The 19603-nt window shown below is 32.9% G+C and overlaps 1 protein-coding gene and 1 pseudogene across 7 annotated transcripts in view; one reads left to right on the top strand and one right to left on the bottom strand.

Annotated features, from left to right (window-relative positions):
• Window positions 1-19603, bottom strand: part of LOC138019971 (bifunctional polynucleotide phosphatase/kinase-like) — a 215248-nt gene that overhangs the window by 108966 nt on the left and 86679 nt on the right. For all 7 annotated transcript variants that reach the window (XR_011126282.1, XR_011126283.1, XM_068866957.1 and 4 more), the window contains one exon: window positions 18149-18206. Coding sequence is in view for 5 of the 7 variants with exons in the window: in XM_068866957.1 (XP_068723058.1) it covers window positions 18149-18206 (58 nt within the window). In the remaining 2 variants the exon portion in view is untranslated. The remainder of the gene's footprint in view (window positions 1-18148; window positions 18207-19603) is intronic.
• On the top strand, window positions 1536-10752 carry LOC138018775 (uncharacterized; annotated as a pseudogene).

Raw genomic sequence — 19603 nt, 5'->3', positions numbered from 1 at the left:
TTGCGAGAAATCGCAAAAAATTGCAGAACAGTGAAAAGCAAAAGAACATTAGTCCCCAACAAGTGTTGATTTTTTGCGGGCTTTAAAGATTTTTTTCAAAAATTGCGAAAGTTGCAAAAAATCGCAAAAGTTGCAGAACACTGAAAGGCAAGAGAACATTACTCCCTGACATGAGTCGCGATTTTTGCAATTTTAAGGATTTTTGCAAATTTTGCGAGAAATTGCACAAATCATAGAACACTTGGGCAGTGTGGACAAGAGGTTTGGGTGCTTGCCTTGAGATCCCGAGATCCCAGGTTCATGACCTACTCTGACCACTCGTTGAATTTGATTCTGGTAGTCCCTGGTTCAAATTCCCAGCTGCACTTGTAAATAGCCAACTAGTTTGCCTCCGGCCAGTTGGGATTCTTAACAGTTGCTGTTGTTGTTCTTTTCTGTCGTTTCGTTGTTTCATTGGCCCTGAAAACCAATATGGGGAGCGGTCAATTAAGTATGTATTGTATTGTATTGTAACACTAAGGTAGGGAACACTACTTGCGGAAGGGAGTCTCGATTTTTGCAAAAATTGCGAATTTTGCGAGAAATCGCAAACATTGCAGAACACTGAAAAGCAAAAGAACACTAGTCCTCAACAAAAGTCACGTTTTTTGGGATAATTGTGAAAAATCGCAGAACACTGAAACGAAAGAGAACATTACTGTCAAGAGCAAGAGGACATTAGTCCCCGACAAGAGTCGCACAAGACTAAAAAGCTAGAGAACACTAGTCCCCGCCATGAGTAGTGATTTTAGCGGTTTTAACGATTTTTGCGAAAATTGCAATCTCTGTGCCAATCTTCTGATGAAATGTGCAATTAAGTTCGGGTCTATTTCGGTTTTTTTCTGTTCCAGAACTGTTTTTAATGAAAATGAAAGGAAAATGGGACTTCATTTAAATGTCTAACTCACTCGGAGGATCATATGTTAACTTTCCCTTTCAGCTTGTTTGTCTAGTTATAGCTCAAGCCATAGTTAGTGGAGGGAGACTGGTTAGGAAGCCCGGCAAACATTAAAGGGAGAGGTTATTTTTCGATATTATAAAGATGAAGTGATAATGACCGTGCAATACCGTTTTTCAAAATGGCATCGGAAACAGTTGAAGTTGTTGTTGAGTCACAAAAATATAGAGATTATCTTTCTTTTAAAATAGTTTAATTCGTTATCGAACTAGTTTCTTGCGTATACGAAATGCCAGGTGACAATTGTGCCCTATTTGGATGCAGATCATGCAGGAATACCAAAGGAGTCGGGATATGGAAGCTCCCAGCTCCGAGAAACGACGAGTATAAACAGTGGCAGGAAGAGTGGTTGAACGACCTGACAAAAACACGAGAAGTGGAGTAAGTAGTAAGTAGTGCAGGTTTAAGCTTTAACTTTGTATCATTGTCGATAGATGACAACATACTGCTCGTGAACTTTAATATAGTCTCAACATTCTTGGTGAACGTATTGAGCACATTCTCCTTTTCTCTCTTTCTCCTAGTTCATTCGGAAAAGATGACGAAGAAAAAGCCAAGGTTTGGGGCTCTCCTGACACTTAATATGCCCAAGAAAAGCCACGATTCAAAGAAACCTGTGCCAAGACCATCGAGGAAAACTCTTTCCACCTGAAAATTAGAACAACTAAACGACAGAATGCATATTAAAGGTTAAGTGATTCGTTTTTATTACCTGAACTCGAACTAATAATCGACGACAGTCTGGGGTTCACTATCAAGGTGTATGGATGCTTATTACCTGAAGACCATGAACTGTATTCAAACTGCTAAAGGTCTGTGATGAATGTGTCTCTTTCTAACCTTGTCAAGAATATGGAGAGGTATTTTATTTGCCATGGTGTTGAACCTTTAACATGTAGTGATGTGATACAATACGTCATTCCAAAGTTTCTGGATCACTTGAAGAAAGAAAAAGAATCATTTCCAAGTAAACAGTACTGGCGTGCTAAGGGATGTGCACTTTGGTGTGAAGGCAGTAACCAGCAGTGTATGTCCTGCTCCAAATATTCTCATGCAGTGGATAAAACAAAAAGATCAAAGCTGTGAATATTATCAGAGCCTGCTCACATCAACTCTCCAGTATCCCAAACATCACCAAAGAGAATTAAACTCACACTCCAGATTCAGAGGTTAAAGTGTGCAGAACTTGAGCAACACTTGAATGAGATAAAGGCTGAAACAAAGAATTCCAGCATCGAGGTTGGCCATGAGCTAAGCAAGGATCTGACATCAATTATGGAGAAAACCAGTGCTAAAATAACTCCATTCATGAGTTATTTTGGCAGCTGCAGCAGAATAAAATGTTTTCCAGCAATGCAACTGGAGTGAGGTTTCACCCTATGATGATAAGGTACTCAATTGAGGCTATGATCCTCGCAGTTATGAACACAATTTTTGCAATTGCATAAAGAAGCCTGAAAAATTCAGGACTTTAACAGGCACTGATACCAGTGTGACGCTCTAACCAACTGAGCTATGAAGCCACTGACGTCGGGAGCTGGTCATTTGTGGGTTCTATTCCCGTGAGGAATAAATCAACGATCAAATGATATATGAAATGGATCATATATGAACTGGGCATATGAAATCAAGTGAAGCTATGATCCTCGCAGTCATGAACGCAATTTTTACGGACTCTACAGGACTACAGGAATTTTATAAGGCCAAAGAGAGGTTTTCATGAAAGTGTCCTGCAAGAGCTTAAAGCAATGACAGACACATACTTTGATGTACAGAGGCACATTGTGTTACTCTGTGATGAGATGAAGATCATGTCAAAATCTTGTCTTTGACAAGGTTAGTCAGTGGTGAATTTATTGGTTATGTGGACTTAGGGTATCCAGACATTAATTTTGCAACACTTGATAAGGCAGATGCAGTTGCAACGCATGCACTTGTATTCCTTGTCAAGGGTGTTTGCACTGAGTTGAAATTCAGTCTCGCCTACTTCGCAACAAATAGAATCACAGCTATCCAGTTAATGCCTCTCTTTTGGGAAGCTGTTTGCATTCTTGAGTCAACTTGTAACCTTTGGGTTGTTGCAGCCACTTCAGATGGGAAGCTTCTACGGAGTGCACACAGCTCTTGATGGAAATGCAAGGAAAGAAGTATGCTGCCCTACCATCAATCTCTATGCTCCGCACAGATTTATGTACTTCTTCTCTGATGCACCCCATCTTTTAAAGATGACAAGAAACTGCCTCTATCATTCTGGATCTGGTACATGTACTAGGTATGTTTTATGTTCAGGCATTATTTTTATTTTTATCATTACACTAAACCAAAGATCAAGATTACCGGTGATGATGAAAAAAATTATCTTCTCCCCCCCCCCCCCCCCCCATAAATAATGGCCAGTTCGTAAGCAAAAATGACTTCATGACTCAGTGACAACAAAAAGATCCAATATTTTTGCTATGATATTGCAATACTAAAATAATAAACTTATATTTAATACATTATTTACATTACTGGTACTGTACATATTTCAGGTACATGTGGAATTCTTGTTGTGGCAACATATTACCCAACTCTTTTACCAAGATGTGGAAAATGGTCTGAAACTACTTCCAAGAAATACTTTTGACCACATCAAACTCACCTCCTACTCAACCATGCATGTCAACCTGGCGGCTCAAGTACTGAGCGCATCTGTAGCAGCTGTCCTCAAGGCATTCAGCCCACCTGAAACTGCAGGTACTGCCAAGTTGTGTGAAATGGTGGACTCTTTCTTTGATTGCTTGAATGTACGCAGTACACAGGAGAATCAGAGGAAGAGAAAACCTTTCCTTGCCCCATACACATCCACTACAGATCAGATATTTGACTGGTTGGAAGGTGAATTCCTAACATACAGGAAAGAGTGGAAGCAGAGTACCCTGAACCGACCAGGCAATTTCACTGCAAATGCCAGACGCAGAATGTCCCTGTCTTGGCAAACATTTGAGGGGATGCAGATACATATACATGTAACAACCACTCTGTTGTTGAAGGTACAAAGTTCCTACTTCAAGGAGTTGAATATGTTTTGACAGGGCAACTTTGTCAAGATGCAATTGAAAAATATTTTGGAAGTCAGCAAAAGATTGGAAGAAGAAATGACAACCCAGACATTCGAATGTTTGGTTATAATGACAACACCATTCGAATTCAGCGGTCTGTTTCATGTCAGTCTTGAAATATTAGAAGGTGGAAAGATAAGAGGAAGGCAAGGGTTAATGTTAGCAATGACCCTCTACCAAAGAGGAAAAAGAAATGACATTTACATGTAAGATAATGAAACAATCCTGAATAAGTTATGAATTTATAAACTAGGTGAAGTTTCAATGGACAGTTGTAAATAGTTTCATGCTTTACTGATGAATGTTTTATTTTACAGTTAAGTCATCTTCACATTTACCCTTTCAAAAATGAAGAATCATTTAGCTTTAATGAACAAATAATGATAATTAATGCTATTAGCATAGTTAACTATGTTATTAGCAAGCTTTTGTGTCATAAGCTTTACATCAAATACATGGAATTTATCAAAAATCAAAGTTCAGTTTAAATTTGGAATAGACGGTGATTGTTAACTTAAAGATATCTGAACTTGGTCTACTATATCTTGAAGGAAGACAATATTATGTTGAATCAAGAGAAAATGAGGGGACAGAGAGGGAGGTACCCGGTCCAGCCCTTGGGATATGTCATGTCCACGAAAGTTATTTTTAGACGAGCGGAAGTCTTCCGAGACGTCCGCATGCAGGCCAACCTCGGTCCGATGTTTGAAAGAAAATAAATATTCATCAGCCTTCCATGTGCGCCGTCATTTTCTCTTTTCACTAAGAACCTGAGAGCGAGGCAATACTGCATGCGTATGTATCGGAAGACAGACTTCCGCTAGAACAAAGACTTCCGCTCATCTAAAAATAACTTTCGTGGACATAACATATCCCGGCCAACGCCCTGGGCCTCCCTTTCCATCCCCTCATTTTCTCTTGGTTGAATACAGTCATAGGAGTATGATAAATAATATTGACACAGGTTTCATTTGATGTGTTCGTTGTTTAATTTGGGCAACACATATCCTCCAACATACTGCAAACCTGCCATTTCTTTATCACTTAGCTTAATCTCAAAGTCCTTGTAAGGAACAACAGACTTCTCTTTGCTATACACTAGCATAATATCAGCTACTTTAGTTGATAGCAGAGTGGCAGCATTCCTAGACAGTCCAGTGAAGTATTTTGTCGAATTCAATAGTACAGTGGAATAGAATAATTTGTATAATTTGTAATTCAGCAAATTCCATCAATTCTTCCGATAGGATTGTGAATTGATAAGCAATGAGCTCTTCTGTGATGTCTTTGGAGAAGCCCTTATTGTTAACCAAACAGCGTTTGACTTCCTCGACCATCTTTGAAAGCATTTCGTTTGTAAATTTGCTTTCTCTGCCTTCATCAGTCTCTGGATCGTTATCTTTTTCATCTTTATGCTTACAAGTAATGTGTCGTTTTAAACCACCAACACTTTTGCATTTCATTGAACAGAATGAACACGAGATCTCTTTGTCGTGTACCTAGTGAAAAGAAGCGAAATATCTTCGTTCAGAAGCTATTCATGCAGACTAGCACGCCAAAAATAAATCATGAAGAGTTTATAGAACATCACTTTGTTTAGGCTTAATACATGTTTTTCAAATGGCCATTCTTTTACTCATATTTCGAGACAAGCAGGGCTTTTATAAGTTGAGTTATGTTTATTATTAAGTCGAGTTTTCTGCAGAGAGGTCAATCGATCCGATAACAAACTCCGAGATCTTAACTGGATATTAGGAAGAAAAGCGGATTCCTACACTCACCTCAGCCACAGCTCCTTCGAAATACTCATTGACATTGCCTCCAAAGCCTCAAGAAATGCATCCAAATCATCTCCATAAATAAAAACGTCGCTATATTCCATCATATTGTTTTGAAATGCTGCTCGAATGATTGCACACTCATTGTCACGTGACTGCCCGTATCAACATCAAAATCTAAACAATAACCTCTCCCTTTGATGTTCGCCGGGTTTCCAAACCAGTCCTCTCCACCAACTATGCTCAAGGCTATTGATATTTTAATTTATGACTTGTGCCTACTTTCCACTTTTGACGAGCGCTGCTGCAAAAATAGCAAAGACAATTACTCTTCACTTGGCCAATTACTCTTCACTGTCACATACAAAAAAGCAAAACCATCGGTTTGTCGTTAATCGTACAAATTTGGCATCTCCATCAGATTGGTATAATGCAAGAATAGCAATGAGATTTAAAGTACTAAAAATGGATGGTACTAATATTGCTATTGCTGATCACAATGGTATTGTAAATGGTATTCAATCATTAATAAAAGACATTTCAGTAAACGTTGGTGATTAAAAAAGTATATGATTGCAATGATGTTAATCATATTGTAAATATCAAAAATTTGCTTGAATACAGTCATAGTTGTGCTGAAACAACAGCTACAAACGAATTTTATTATTTAAACACAGAGCAGCTGAAGAAAGAACTACTCAAGCAGCTTACAATAAAGGTTTTCATAAAAGAAAAACGGTTTTAGGAGCATCATCTGTTGTAAATTTTTAATTACCATTCAATAGATACAGTTTATTTGAATCTTGAGAAGACAAATTAGTACCACAAACAAGAGTAGAAATATTGTTTGATTTGGCTTTGAACAATCAAGTTATTTGGCAAGCTGCTGATGATTGTCGTGTTATTTTTACAAAAATGCAATTGGTTGTACCACAAATAACATTCAATTCTGATGGACAAAGTTACATGCACGCAATTACCTTAAACCACAAAAATGGACGTATTCGAAAGAAACTGTTTCAAGAAGCAATTCAACACAAAATCAAACAGAAAATTATGTAATCAATTCAGGTGAAACAAAACCAAGACATGTATTTGTATTTTTCACTACTGATGCCAATATTGATGAACAAACAGCAAATCCATTTTTGTATAATACATTTTCAGTATCAACTAACCAGAGAACATTATCTGATTGGTTTTTAGAAGTTTCAAATGGTGTTGAATATCCTGATCGTCATTATGAACCAGATACTGATTTAACAAGGGTTTATCGTGACATTTTAAAATATGTCCATGCAAATAACGAGTAATTCTCAAGGTACTCTTTTAAATAGAAGTAATTTTCTATCATTGTACCAATTTCTCTATTTTGATTTAACAAAACAGTGTGCTGATTTAAAAGATTCTACTATTAAACCTTTTCACTATAAATTATAAGGAGCAACAGCAACAGCTTTTTCAATTTATGCTCTAGCTTTAGGTCACCAGGATGTTGAATTTATCCAAAAAGACGGAAAGCTGTTATTCAGATAAAGTATTCTTTCTTTTATTAAATTAAATATATCTTGTGTATAACATGATAATACACGTTTTTATCTAATTTAATTATATACAAGATATGACAACCAAAACCAAAAGCAAACATTAGCAAAATCAATAAACAACAAATCAGCAGTAACATTAACACTATCTAATTCTTAATTAACTGGACCTGATAAGCTTATGCTAACAAAGACACATTTGAAAAAAATACAAAAATCAATGAAAAATAGCACAGAAACAGACATTAAAATTAGTTAAACTCAAATACAAAAAGTTGGTGGATATATTTTTAGTTTAGCTACTAACTTTTTTCAAAATTAATGCCAGCTGTTAGTAAAATAGGAGGACCATTATTAACAGGAGCTTTAGCTAGATTAGGTGAAAATCTCATCGATAAAATATTTGGAAAAAAGGTGGAATGATAATACCACCTAACAAATTAACACAAATGACACCAAGGTTGAATTTGCTAACTATGAAACAAAAGCCTGACTTCAATAATGCTTATCAAACAGGTGGAAATATGTATTTAAGGCCAACAAAAAAACAGATGCAACACGGTGGTTTTTGGGGTGCTTTAGCTTCAATTGGAATACCATTAGCAATGAATTTACTTCCAAAACTGTTTAGAAAAGGTTTACCAGTTGATAAAACGCGATCTTGAAGATCATTACCTGTATATGTTTCTAAAAACTGCCCTTCTGACAGGTTGCAGGACAAAAATTAAAATTGTGCGGGACAAAAAGTCAACTATGCGGGTAATTGTGCGGGATTGCACAATCTTGCTCTGAACAAAATATTTTATTCCCTACTCCATGTTAAATTAAGGCAAACATCGTGTTCTCCTTGTCTACCTTTTCTTTAACCATATCAATGTGAAATTCCTGCTGCAATGGCTGACTTACCTCTACATTTTACTTCGAATGATTTTTATTTTTTCCAGTGTCAGTCTTTGCAAGTGACCGCCGGCTTGATAAATATTTCGTCAGCTACGTACGCTTGACAACAAAAATTTTCTACAACCTAAGTCAACTGGAGTTTGTAAAAGGTACTGTTAATGGAAGCTGTGTCTTCTTATTCCACTGCGATTTACGGAAATTATAATATCTGACAAACCGTCCATCCTGTAAATGCCAAGAAAGAAAGATCCATTTTCGCTGTGCATTGGAAAGCCACATGGCGTTATTTAACAACACCTGTGATTCGCTATTTGAAAACAATAGCCACAAACCGCGAATGAAAAATAGAATGAGAAGTAGACTAGTGCCCAGGACAGCACAAGCTATGGGAAGGACGGCTTGTTGTTTGTGTAACCCAATCGACAAGTTGTTTGCTGAAAGCGTGGAAATACTGGAGTGTTTTCAAGGTAAATAGTCTGAAAATGGCCAAAATATATTCTAGATCTCCTGATACTCAATATAAAAACGCGTTTTTATTAAAATTTTGAGTAGATAATTCCATATTGTGCGGTATTTTGCAAATTTTCCCGAATTGTGCCTTATTGTGCGGGTTTTACTGAATTGTGCGGTTCCAAACCACGCACCCTGTCAGTAGGCCTGTAAAAAAAGTAGTGTGTTATTAAATTATGACGTTTTAAATAAACCAATTTATGGGATTCCACCAATTCATGGATTATGGGAAAATCAATTTGGATATGGAAATAAATTAATAAAAAAACAAAAACAAAAGGCAAAAGGATTATTGCTTGGAAAAAACAGCCCATTCAACAATATTCCAATTTTTGGAGCAATACTGTAAAATTCATCAATAAACCATTGAGCAACTTTGATTTGATTGATTGGGTTAATAAGCTTGGTATCACACATTTTAGAGGCATTTATTCAAGAGACAATCTTCCAAAACAAATTAAAAAAGAATGTGGGATAATCAATTTAGATACAATGATTGGAAATGGCATTAATTGGGTAGCATATAGAAGTATAGAAAAAAAAGATACTGAATACTTTGATTATTTTGGTCTAATTATGCCCAAAAAAAGTTGAAATGTATCTTAATACAGGCAACAAACAAATAATCTATTCTGGGGATGAAATACAAGAGAGATTAAGTGTTATATGTGGATATTGGTGTTTGTATTACTTATTGGAGAGACAAAATGGAAAAAGTATATTAGAAACAATCCATAATACCAAATTTGATATGAATGATCAATTGGTCAACAATCGTTTTATAATTAATTATTTCAAAAATATCTAAATTATATACATAACTAAATTAAATCATATTGTGTTAAACAGAAAAATCAAACTGAATGTGTTGAACCTTCAGGTTATAAAACTGCTAAAAATGGAAGATTAATGTTTTTTTGTACTTGTGCTGAATGTGGCATTAAAAAAACTACATTTGTTAAAATCAGGGAAACTGAAAAGCCGGCTGGAAACCGGCGAAGGAATTGCATCTGATCTTGGAAATATTGCTGCTGAAGCTACTTTTACTCATGCTATCCCTTGGCTTAGTAAGAAAGCTATTGAAATGGGAAAATACTATGGATCAGAAGCTTTAAGAAACCCAAAATTAAAGCAAAAAATGATTAATTATGGTATGAGCAAATTGTAACTAAAGTTGGTTCAGAAGCTGTTAATCAATTGTCAACAAAAATCAGACCAAAGAAAAAATATAAAACAGACAGTGGTTTTGATTTACATAAAGCTATTGGTAAATTACCAAGACGTCAATCAGGATTTACTCCAGGCAAATACAAAGATATGGGTCCCTATAATCCTTTACACGAACAATCAGAATATGATAAAAACAACGCTGTGGTTTCAAAATGGCGTGCACAACCTTATAACAAAGTAGATGAAATAGCTGCTCATCATGATATTTGTTATGAAATGGGTAAAAACAAAGGTGATTGTGATCGACAGATGGTTAGTTAAATCATTGGATGAAATTCCTTATGGAGAGATGCCTAAATGGGGTCAAACGGTGAGACTTTTAATTAACACAAAACAAAAACTTGGACTTGGTGTTAAAAAGTCAAAAAACGTAAAAAGCCATCGAGTGAAAAAACTAGCAAGAAAAATTAGCAAATGAATTGCATAAACCAATAAAAAGAAAATTCACTCGGCGGTGTGTTATTGTAAATCATATCAATGAAATATGGGCTGCAGACTTAGTTGAAATGCAGCAATTTAGTAAATGGAACAAAGGATACAAATATCTTCTTATGGTGATAGATGTTTTGAGTAAATATGGATGGATTGTACCATTGAAAAATAAACAAGGAGAAACAGAGAAGCATTTCAAAGCATTTCACCAGAATATCTATGGACTGATAGAGGAAGTGAGTTTTATAACAAACATGTGATAGACCTCTTAGCTAAGAATAAAATAACACTCTATTCAACAGAAATTGAAGAAAAATCATCAGTGGTCGAAAGATGGAATTGTATGATTAAAAATAAAATGTGGAAACAGTTTACTATACAAGGTAATACACAAAATTTAGACATGCTCCCTAAAATATTAAAACAGGATAATAACACTAAACACAGTTCAATAAAAATGACACCAACAGAAGCATGTAATAAAAAGAATGAAGGAGTTATTTATTTTAATTTATATGGTGATATGGAAACATCAAAACAGAAACCAAAATTTAAAATAGGCGATAAGGTTAGGATAAGCAAAAAAAGAGAAAAACATTTGATAAAGGTTATACACCAAATTGGACTGAAGAAGTGTTTATAATCGATAAAATACAATACACTAATCCAATCACTTACAAAATAAAGGACTTGAATAATGAAGAGATACAAGGCAGTTTTTATGAACCTGAATTATTAAAAGCCAAACAAGATGTATTTAGAATTGATAGCTTTGGTAAAATGGAAAGGATACAGCAATGATTTTAACAGTTGGATACCAATTAAGGATTTGACAAATATTTAAAAAATAAAATATATAGAATTATTATATAAATGAAATACAGAATAATAGGAATTATTGGTAAAAAACATTATGGTAAAGATACAATTGCTTATTTTATTTCTTCAAATATGGTTACCAAAAAATTAGTTTTGCTGACCCATTGAAACAAGCATGTCATCATATTTTTTGTTTAACTTATGAACAACTATATGGAAATGTACTCCAAGATATTTATTACAAACTGTAGGAACAAATTTGTTTAGAAATCACTTCGACACTAACATTTGGATTTACAGAATGAATATAATTTTTAAAAACAACCCAATTAAAAATTTTGTTATTTCTGATGTTCGTTTTCAAAATGAAGCAGATCTTGTTAAAAAACTTAATGGTCTTTTAATTAAAGTTAAGAGACCTGGTCAAAATAATAATGATAAAGATATTTCAGAAACAGGAATTAATGACATTAAAAATTATGATATTCTTATTCAAAATAGTGGTTCAGTATTTGATCTCTATGAAAAAATAAGATTATTATCTCAAGTATCATAAAAAAATTCCTGATTTTAGTATAGTTTATTATGCTGTTTAATACAAAAATATATAAAATGATTTTCTGTATATATAATGTAAATGAGTTCTGACAGTATAAATTTTTATAATTCAAAAATTGGAGATGATTATGGAAGTGATAGTCACTTAGATCAATATGATTTAAATGACAGCTTTATTGATGATTCTCAATGTAGTTTTCATGTTAATTCAGATAATACTTATGAAACTGAAACAGAATATTGTTCATCGCAATATTCATCAGATTCTAACACAGATTTTTCTGAAACCTACGAAAATATTATCTGTACATATAATATAAATGAAAAATTTGAAACAATTAATTAGTCTATTAAATAATTGTTGCTTAGCTTATACAAAAGTTCTTAAAAGGAATAAAAAAAAATTAACAACGTTAGATTTAAGCATAACAAAGAAATTATTCCAAATTAATATATATATAATATATTTTCTTTAATTAATATATAAATGGAAAAACAAAATCAATTATATAATAAATTTAAATTATTATTACATACTATTGTTGATGCTGATGACAAAAATGAAGCTACTGAAATGAAATTGTATTTATGTAGACGATTTTGCGAAGAATTTTCAAATAATAATGATTCAGAAACTGAAACAGAAACTGAAAGTGAAGAATCGGAAACAGAAGATTTAATAAAAGATTTTGTTAAAGAATGTCAAAAAAATGAAGACATTAAAAGTCACTTGGTTTACATGATTGAAAAAGATATTGATACAAATAATTTTAAAATAAAAAATATTATTTCTGATTTAAATATATAGTAATATAGTAATATTGAATGGAATTGATTAAAAAAATTCATGGCAATACAAAACATTTTACTAATGAAGAAAAATTAATAGCAATTCAAAATTAAAAAACAAAATATATGTTAAAAAAACATTGGTTTTGTATTGATTCTAATAAAAATTATTGTTTAGCTGCTAAATGGAGTCATATTATAACAAAAAAACATATAACAAATTCTGAATAAATATAAAATAATTATTTTTGTATATAAAAAGTTTAAATAATTTTTTAAAACTACTTAGGAGTAAAATTATTTTATATAGTATAATATATTATGAGCACAAAATTTAACATGAAAAAATTGTTGAACCAAAATGAAAATTAATCAAATGATTCTGAAAAATTATTTTCTAACATTAATGAACAAAGTAGAATTAGAAAAACTTTCAAAATCACACCTAATAAATTTGATTTTACAACAAAATAAAGAAACTATAAAACCAAAACCAATACCTACACCGTAGTGTTACCAAATGGCTCAAGATTATGAAGAAAATATAATACAACTGCCATTAGAATTTTGAGACGATTACAAACCAATACCTACTGCTAGAACTAAAAAACATGTGCTACTACTATAATAAAAAGAAACAAACAAAGCTTTAAAAGGTTATACTAAATCATATGAAATAAGCATTAAAAACAATAGACCCTTTAATTCAACAACAAAATACAAGGAAGGCTGTTGAAACACATATTGAAAAAATTTTAAATGAAATGAAAGGACTGAAATTCATTGAAACACTTCACGTAACATTTGAAAAACCGTCAGGTAATGAAAGAATAATTATATCAGCTTATTTTAACAGTAAAACACAAACAATAATTAATAAAACACAAATCGAACTACCTTTAAAATTATCCAAACAACAAATATTACTTAATATTTCTCAATGGATTTCTGAATCAAGCGGTTGGATTATACAATCAGTTGATAATCATTATCTTAACATTGTTAAACAGAGCCCATGAAAGGCAAATCATATATTAAACTACCACAAGAACTTCAACACAGTTGAAAAGGATTGATAAACATGAAAAACAATGATATTGAATGCTTCAGATGGTGTCATATTCGTCATCTTAATTCACAAAATAAAGATCCTCAATGTATTAAAAAAAGTTGATAAAGAATATATTGAAAAACTAGATTACAAAAACATTGAATTTCCAGTAACTATTAAACAAACACAATTGAAAAACAGAACAGTATTAACATCAATGTATTTGGTTTTGAAAATAAACAACCTTTTCCAATCTATGCATCAAAAGAAAAGTATGAAGATTTTATGAATTTATTATTGATTACTGAAGAAACCAAAACACATTATGTACTTATAAAACACTTAAATAAATTTATGTATAATCAAACATAACATAAAGAAAAAAAAAACACTTCTGTATGTATTGCTTGCAATGGTTTAGTTCTAATCAAGTTTTAACTAACCACAAAGAAAATTGTATTTCAATTAATGGTGAACAAGCAATTCTCGGTTTTCACATGATGTCACGACCGCCATATTGGTGCCCCGACCAAATCCTCCGGGAATTTAACTCTATTATTATGGAAACGCTTCCTTTTGTTTTCGTTGAAAAACATGGCTGTTGCTCATGTGAGTGAAAACCAGCAATTAAAATGCCTGAAAAAGGTTCAAAAGTAAAGTTCAATAATTTTCATAAACAACCACCTGTACTGTGCCATTTACGATATATGCTGATTTTGAAGCAATAACACAAAAAGTAAATAAAAACATCCTGAAATACATATTCAACAAGTCATTAAAAATGACAAAAGAAGATGAGGAAAACTTCAAAAGATCTGATGAATGCCACATTTGTAATAAAAGATATATTAACAAAGATATTATAGTAAGAGATCATTGCCATATTACTGGTAGATTTAGAGGTAGTGCTCATCCAGATTGTAATCTTAATTTCAAATTAACTGACAAAATACCAGTTACATTTCGCAATCTCAGAGGTTATGATTCTCATTTTATTATGCAAAATATTGGTGAAATAGCTAAAAAACACACATACAAAAATAAGAAAGGAGAAAAATGTCATATGAGTATTAATGCTATTCCAAATAACATGGAAAAATACATGGCTTTTATGCTTGGTAAAAATTTAGTTTTTATTGATAGCTTACAATTTTTAAATACTAGTCTTGAAAAAGTAGTTAAAGGGGCTAGGTCACGCAATTTTAGGCAATTTCAGCATTGATCGGATGGTCATAGAATTAACTAAAGTATCAAAATAACTGTTCAAAGCTATAGAAGAACTCTAACAAAACACAGGGAAGCCAAGAAGGGACATGGATGGACAAAACTGGAGAGGACTGAAATGGATTAAATTTGGGTAAATTTGAAAAACGTCAGCCCACCTTTTCTCAAATTTATATCAGTCTATATCAAAATGTCATTTACAAAGCTGGAAAATCATTCTCAGTTGTTATGTGGCCGTCATTTTGCAAATGAAAGACTCTTGCTCTGCCAATTTGACGTTTAGAGCTCATAATTAACAAAATTAAACAAAAGTACCTAAAATAGCGTGACCTAGCCCCTTTAATAATCTAGATGATGAATCATCGAAATACACAAGGGAAGAATTCAAAAATAATTTTCAGCTTATGAAACAAAAAGGAATTTATGCTTATGATTATATGGATTCATTTGACAAATTTCATGAAAAAAAACTACCAAAACAAGAAAATTTTTACAGCATTTTAAATGATGAAAATATATCAATATGATCAATACAAGCATTCTAAAAATGTATGGAATACTTTTAATTTGAAAAAAATGGGTGAATATCATGATTTATACCTTAAATCTGATATATTATTGCTTGCTGATGTTTTTGAAAACTGTAGAAAAACCCGTTTAAAATATTATAAATTAGGTCCATGCCATTTTTTCACATCACCAGGGTTATCTTGGGATGCAATGCTTAAATGACTGATACCAAATTGGAGCTGATAACCGATGTTGATCAATATTTGTTTATTGAACGAGCTTCTAAAGGAGGAATAAGTTACATAGCGAATAGATATGCAAAAGCAAATAATAAATACATCAAAAAATATGATGAAAAATTACCTTCAAAGCATATTATGTATTTGGATGCTAACAATTTATATGGTTGGGCTACGAGTCAATATTTACCGACAGGGAGCTTTAGATGGTTATCAGAAAAACAAATTAACAAGCTTCACCTAGCTAAATATAAAGATGACAGTAAAAAAGGATTGATTCTTGAAGTTGATCTCAAGTATCCAAAAAAACTTACATGATTTCCATAATGATTATCCTTTAGCTCCAGAAAAATTAAAGTTGCTAAAAATATGCTATCTGAATAAGCAAAAACAATTTCTGATAAATATAATATTTCTACTAATGTTGTTAAAAAGCTTATTCCTACATTAAACAATAAAGAAAAGTATGTTTTTCATTACAGAAATTTACAATTATATCTCGATTTAGGTCTTAAAATAACAAAAGTTCATAAAGTATTAGAATTTGATCAATCACCTTGGCTAAAGCAGTATATTGACTTTAATACACAGAAAAGAACAACTGCTACAAATGCTCTTGAAAAAGATTGCTTCAAACTCATGAACAACAGTGTATATGGAAAAACAATCGAAAATGTACGTAAGCATGTTGATGTTAGACTCGTTAGGGATGAGAAAAAATTGTTGAAATTAACATCAAAACCGACTTATGTTAGTTGCAAAATCTTCAATGAAAATCTAGTAGCTATTCATAAGATTAAAGAAACACTAACCCTAAATTTGATTATGCAAATATTTAAACATATAGCTTTCTTTGCTTGTATTTGCTTGTGTTCAGCATTGCAGTATTGGATTTATTATTTGTTTCTTTGAGTATTTTGAAAAATATATAGAAAAAATTTTGTTGTACTTTTTGTTTGAACTCATTTTTGAATTAATTATTTGTATTTTTTATTTGAACTCATTTTGAATTCCCAAGGTCAAATTTCAACACAATATTTCAACGCAAAATCCTAAGGTCAGATTTCTAAGTTGTAAAATGAGCCCATACCCCCAACTACTATACTACTTATGATCGGAACTCCATACAAAACTCCATTAAATTGCGTGAAACGATTCGACAAATAACTCAGAAACCATATACCGCTCAAACATGAGAATTGAATATTTGGTTTATGAATTTGTCTACTACAACATTCCAAATTCTTCGTTTTTTTCATTTTATGGTTTCAGTTGTTTTTTTCTGGTTGCTTGAGAGTTAGAGCGATGTATTGCTGTGGTTGTTAGTTCCACTTTTCGTGTAAATAAAGTACAATAATATATATGACAAAGCACTCACAAATCACCAAATTCAGCTAAAACATACTTTAATGAACACTGGTACCCCACAGTACACATTCATTGCAGCTCTCGAAAGAAGGCTCTCGAAATGGTAGAACTCGATGTTTCACTTTATAATCTCGCTAAATCACAGTATTTTCTCAAAATGGGTTCTGACAATACTTTGTAAGGAAATGCTTGCAACACGAGTCAGAGCTGTGCCCAAATCTAAGTTCAAATGTGAACAGGAGTATTGAAAGATACGAGGGACTCAGCTTCAAAATGCGTGAGACAGCTGCATTCAAATGTCAAAACAATGCTAATTTCCATTCAAAGCATTGCTAAAAATATCTCCTGGACACCGCTGAACCTTGTCTGAAACAACCTGGACAACATTTTCAGTGAAGATAACAATACCATATTTCCTTCCTCCTCTTGGAGGATCTTCTGAATCAGGTCTTAAAATATTTGTTTAAGCTATGGGCCTCACGATTACCATCTACTGAGAGGAATGAAGGGGGAGGAACGTTGCAGAAACAAAAACTAAAACCGCCACAATTTATACAACAAAAGTATCCTCAGATATGGATATCTGGCTTTTGGTTATTTTTGTGAAGTTGGGCTTGTTTTGTTTGTCTCATAATTTCCATACTAGGGATGTAGGGATACCTCCATTGAATATTATAATAAAATCATACATGTATTGTCTAGGGTACTGGTATTTGGCTTTGGCCCATCAGTTTACTGTATAATATAAATTTACAATGTGAGTCCCTCCAGATTATGGCGCATGAGATGGGCCGGATGACCACAACGCTTCTGACAGTCTGCAATCAAGTAGATTGTGCAAAAAACTGATGGGACATATTCCATCACAGATAGAGACTTCTGGGTCATCGAGTTTTATTTTATTTTATTTTATTTTATTTGACTTTGCCCCAACAAATGTGGAGCAGGAAGGCCACAACAGCATAACCAATAACTGTGGTCCGATAGGGTCTCAATTCACCACTTACAGGAGATCAAAGACCTGGGGGAGAGTGACATAAATACAACCTACTTACTGCAGCTATTCTAATTTAAGCTGAATTATTGAATTACATGTACCTTGAATCCACCATTCCAAAGCTCTTTCAATGTTAGAATAATTTCCGGATACAAAATTCTGCAAAAAAAGTCGTATTTAGTGGTTAAAAATAACACTTGTCTTTCCTAAGACTGTTACACTCTTGTTTTTACAGCAGTGCCTTTATTTTATTTAATATCTTGAGGAGCATCCAAGTCTCCTCCTGTCAAATGTACTTGTAAGGTCATTACTTTGTGTCTTTCCTAAGACTGTTGCACTCTTGTTTTTACAGCAGTGCCTTTATTTTATTTAATATCTTGAGGAGCATCCAAGTCTTCTCCTGTCAAATGTACTTGTAAGGTCATTACTTTGTACACTTTGATTAATAGATTAAGATTCTTTTATTACCTCAGCTAAGAAATGTATTTAGTTTACATCAGGCTACATAAGATGGTAAAGATCTACACCCAAACCTTTGTACAAATGGGCTGACAAAAGTACAGTAAGTAGTATAGAAAATGACGTTTCTAGATGGCGCCTTCTTAAAATGACTCAAGATTTTCTGAAAATAACAAAAATAGTCACTGAAAATTGAAAACTAAATTGACAAGAATTTTTTGGGGTGAATAAAGCTTAAGTTATTTTTGACTGACTACACACAAAAAAAATTGGAAAGCAATTCGTCACATACTGTATTCCTAAAAAAATCTACATCCCAGCAAATTTTTAGCAAGGATAGCAAAACTCTTGCAGATGAGTTTAATCAGTTTTTCATTTCAGTTGACAAAAAATTAGCTAATGCCTAATGAATGCAACATAACACTGAAACGAAATTACTTTGTTCCAAGACAGCATAGTATGTTGCCCAGTATATGACCAGTAAACCGAACATTTAGCCTTTGAGATGCAACTTTTGGTGGGCTTTAAGCTTTAGGATCATTTGCAGAGGGCGCTGTTCTGTTCAGGTGAGTGAAGTTTTCGTGACTATTTACACTTTTCACTGCGCAGTAAAATGACCGCTGTTGAAGAAAGAGTTTGTAAATCATGACATATTTGAAGGAACGTTTCGACAATTGCAGTGAATATTCTCAAAGAATACAAGTAGTTGGAACAATTTTCAAGCATTATTAATATATAGATTTAGCCAAGCCTAAAAGCAGCGCTCCCAGGTCATTTATTCTTACTGCCTGAAGGGTTAGTGAAAATAAAAGGATTCAAATTGTCCGCATTTTGCCTAACTAGTGAATTCCAAAAGAGTTTTACTGATGTCCTTTATTCCACTTTATCTCTCAAAACGAAATCATTCACATTTTGATGTATTTCATTGAAACACGCCAGGTTGGCTGGTAACAAGAATCGGCAAAATACGCAATGCAACCAACAAAGCACGAACTTCAAACTAGATTGGCTCCAACACTTATAATGTTTAGGTGCTTTAAACAAACTTCTGAAAACACAAGCTAGTGAATTTCCCTCCTAATTTTACGAGAACTCAT

This window comes from Montipora capricornis, chromosome 10 (genome assembly GCF_036669925.1).
Source record: "Montipora capricornis isolate CH-2021 chromosome 10, ASM3666992v2, whole genome shotgun sequence".
Taxonomy (NCBI): Eukaryota; Metazoa; Cnidaria; class Anthozoa; order Scleractinia; family Acroporidae; genus Montipora; species Montipora capricornis.
The sequence above is the reverse complement of the archived record's forward strand: the minus strand, read 5'-3'. Positions and strand labels throughout refer to the sequence as shown.